At 30.9% G+C, this 3616-nt stretch overlaps 1 protein-coding gene across 1 annotated transcript in view; it reads left to right on the forward strand.

Annotated features, from left to right (window-relative positions):
- The window catches only part of LOC117169930 (3-alpha-hydroxycholanate dehydrogenase (NADP(+))-like), a 3176-nt gene extending 806 nt beyond the window's left edge, over positions 1–2370 (forward strand). Inside the window, exons 2-3 of the mRNA XM_033356440.1 lie at positions 2009–2173; positions 2255–2370. Coding sequence (XP_033212331.1) covers positions 2009–2173; positions 2255–2370 — 281 coding nt within the window. The remainder of the gene's footprint in view (positions 1–2008; positions 2174–2254) is intronic.
- Positions 2371–3616: the final 1246 nt, after the last annotated feature.

Consider the following 3616-nt stretch of genomic DNA (forward strand, 5'->3'; position numbering starts at 1 on the left):
TACGCCAATTAGCACAAATGGTAAGTTCCGACAGTGCCTACAAGTGTGCCTACTGGCCGCTAAATGGCAATACCGGTTTCATATGTATACACCTGGTATTACGCGCCGGCCCTGCTTTTAGGTACACATTCTCATATTGACTCTCGTGCTGCGCGCTCGATTTCCGACAGAGATTTGTAAACAGGTTTTGGTTGAATCTTTTTTTTCTCGTAACTATCGTCGTTTTTCCACACATTTCAATTTTATTTTTTTATTTAACTGTTATTTTTCACGAATCAAACAAAAAGTACGTGTCCTAACAAGAGATTATTCTTAACGAAATTGTAGATCTTTTTTGGGATAACAATTTTTGTTAATTCATCTTTTTTCGTATCCTACATAGTTTGTCAACAAAATGGAATTTTTAATTTTTGATTATTTTTTGTGCAATAAAAATTAGAATTTTCGATTGTTCAAGAAAATGCACAAACTTTTTATGATAATCTTGTAGCACCTTCGAAAAGAAATGTGTTTCCTCTCTTGACTTTTTTCATATCGTGCGTTTTTTGACTTAAAATTTTTATTTTCGTTTAATTTAAAAAATGTTGAAAATGCTACGAGAATTTTCTTTTTGTCGAAAAAAGTCTTGAGGATAAATTGTTTGCTCTTTTTAATACTATAAATATCCGTGCATAGAATTTTCAATTTCAAAAAAAGTAGTATCAAAATTTTTCAAAATGCGCTCACTTTTTTAATTTTCAACAAAAATGGCTGGTTGACGAACTAGTCCTTTCTTTTACGACCTAAAAAAAGTGTGCTAAAAATTGATAGAATCAGTTTATTATTTCGAGAGTTATCGTGTTTACGGACAGACGGCCAGACGGACAAACAGACAGATGCCATCGTAAAAAACTGATTGTGGGATTCAGGAGGTCTCGAAACGTGGAGATCCGTTGAAAAACTATGATTTCGAATTTCGGAAAATTCTCATCCTTTCTTAATCACAAATGATGAGAATGTAAAGATGCATTAAAAAAGCTGCAGGAATATTTCCAGCTCTTACATTTAAAATGTCTTTTTTTCATTTTATGCTGAAAATTTCGTGAAAGTTTTTTTTTTAGATAACGTAAAACGGTGAAATTTTGGTCATGTAGGGAGAAGTTTTCACCTCCTAATTTACATTTTGAAACCCAATATCATATTTCCTAGAGGAGAAAATTTAAAATTATCGATTGTTTAGCTTAGCAGAGCTGACAACCTTTATTTTGAAATTTATTTGGTGTGCATTTATTTTTGAGCAACTTAACCCTGTTTTACAGTAAATAATGAATCTTTTCTATATATCCAGGTATAAATAAGTCCATTATCTCGATTTCCTCTCACCCTAAAAACGTTTCTTGGGATGTCAAGTACATACAAAAATGCATCTACTTCTGATACAAAATGCATAATTGACTCCCTTATACACCTGACTAAATAGTTTAAATAAATATTTTCAAGTTTTATCTTAAAATAACAATGCTGCCTGACCAGATAAAAATCTATTGAGAAAACTAAAGCGATATTTCAAATCTTTAACTCTAAAATATTGTTCCTTCTTTTTTAGTAACCCAAAATTACTAAAATTTACTAATTTTAAAAGGAAATCTGTATTATCAGCAAAGTAGTTACTATCAATCAGTATAGATGCCACTCTACAATCTGTGGAAAGAGAAATCAAAACTATCGATCAAGATAACTCTTCAAATAACAGCAAATAATTAACGTCATTTTTGACAACATTAAAAATAAATTTTTTAAGATTTTAAATTATATTTTTTTTCTTTCGATCTCTCTAATAGCTTATTTGGGAAAACACCTGACCGGCAAAAAATAGAACTTTACTAAATTTGTAAAAAAATTATTCTTAATTAAAGAAAATGTCGAAATGTCTTGGACCTAAAGTAATCAACTGTTTGAAAATCACCCAGTAATTTTTATTTCAATCCAAATAAGGTGATGTTATTTCAGGATCATTTTATTTTTTAAGATGAAATGAAAACGGTTAAAGGGAAAGGCAAATTTTATGCTCTCGAATGCGATATTGCAAAAGAAGAAGACGCTACTAAAATATTTAATTGGGGAAAGAATAATTTAGGCAGTGCCCATGTTCTTGTGAACAATGCTGGAACTGTAAGTCCCGGAAAAATAATAGGTATTTCAATGTATTTATAAACATTGCAAATGAGCAAACCATTAGAAGAATATAAGAATATAAGAATGTGATAAATTTCAGACACAAACAAAGAAATCTGGGATAAACTCATTGGTGTGAACATTACGGGATTATTTTACTGTAGTCAGCAAGCCGTGAAGATGATGAAGGAATCTCACAGTTTTTTCAGTACTTAATTTTCTAGAAAGAAATTTCACATAACTTTTAAATATAAATGTCAGTATTGCTGAACATCGAATACTGAGAATTCCAGATTTTTGAATTAATGTCTATCCTGCAACAAAACATGCAGTAACGGCAATAACGTCAACTTTGGAAATAGAGTTACTTGGAAGTAAAATAAGATCAACGGTTTGTATACAATCGTGCTCATTAAAACGATTCTTTTTATTTAGAAATTTGACAACTCAATTCTGTAGTGGAAAATAGCTTTCAAAAAACACAATTACTATATGACTCACACATAAATTCGCATATTGCAACATTCGTACCTAAGGCTCCCGCTCTAGAATCTGAGAATGTAGCTGCCTCTGTCCTTTATGTTCTGGGAACCCCTCCACATGTTCAAATTACAGAATTGACAATTAAACCACATGGTGAATTCTTCTAAGTATTTTTTAATCTGAAATATATGCCTAATAATGCAATAATTGTTTACATTCAAAGTTAAGATAGCATGACGAAGGCACAAATAAGTATAGAAAAAGAAAAAACGTCATGTATGTGCCGATCTAATAATCAATTAATAGTCCTACATTTGTACAGAATTTCCGCCGTACTCTTCAAATATTATAGCTGTTAACTATATTATCTGAAAACTCGTCATTAATCAATTACGTCTTGAAAACTCACAAGTGTGTAAATCTTGATAAAATAAAAAAAGGTCAAGTTTGAAGATCTTCAAAATGAGTGCAGTATGTTTCTATTTCTTTTCTCACAATAATTTATTTTAAAAATGTGACCTAATTTTTCCAATGTCTCTCCAATTGTGCCTCCCTGATCATGTATCCTTTATCCTGTAACTAAGCAGAAAAATTGTTTTATGAAACATTTATTTAAGAATGATATTAAGGGGGGGGGGGGTAAAGGTTTCAGCGTAAAAAACACTCTTTTTCCGAATGTTTCTTAAGATTATGGATTGAGCAAATGCATTTAAACTTTTCGTACATTATGAAGTATGCTTTTGGCAATATTCTGTAATTTTTTCATTTAAAAATATTTAAAAACAAGCCGATGACAGAGATTGTCCGAGAAAGTCTTGGAAAAAAACAATTCGCGGTGTTCAATGTATCTAGGTCGGAATTTATCGGAAATCAAAAACCATTCAAATTTAGTCAAAGTATGACCAAATCCTCTAAAGTCAAGTCATCTAAAGTGTAACCTGCTATTTTCCACGAAAAATTCCACCATTTTGGAGGTGGA

The sequence above is a fragment of the Belonocnema kinseyi genome, chromosome 3 (assembly GCF_010883055.1).
Source record: "Belonocnema kinseyi isolate 2016_QV_RU_SX_M_011 chromosome 3, B_treatae_v1, whole genome shotgun sequence".
NCBI classification, from domain to species: domain Eukaryota; kingdom Metazoa; phylum Arthropoda; class Insecta; order Hymenoptera; family Cynipidae; genus Belonocnema; species Belonocnema kinseyi.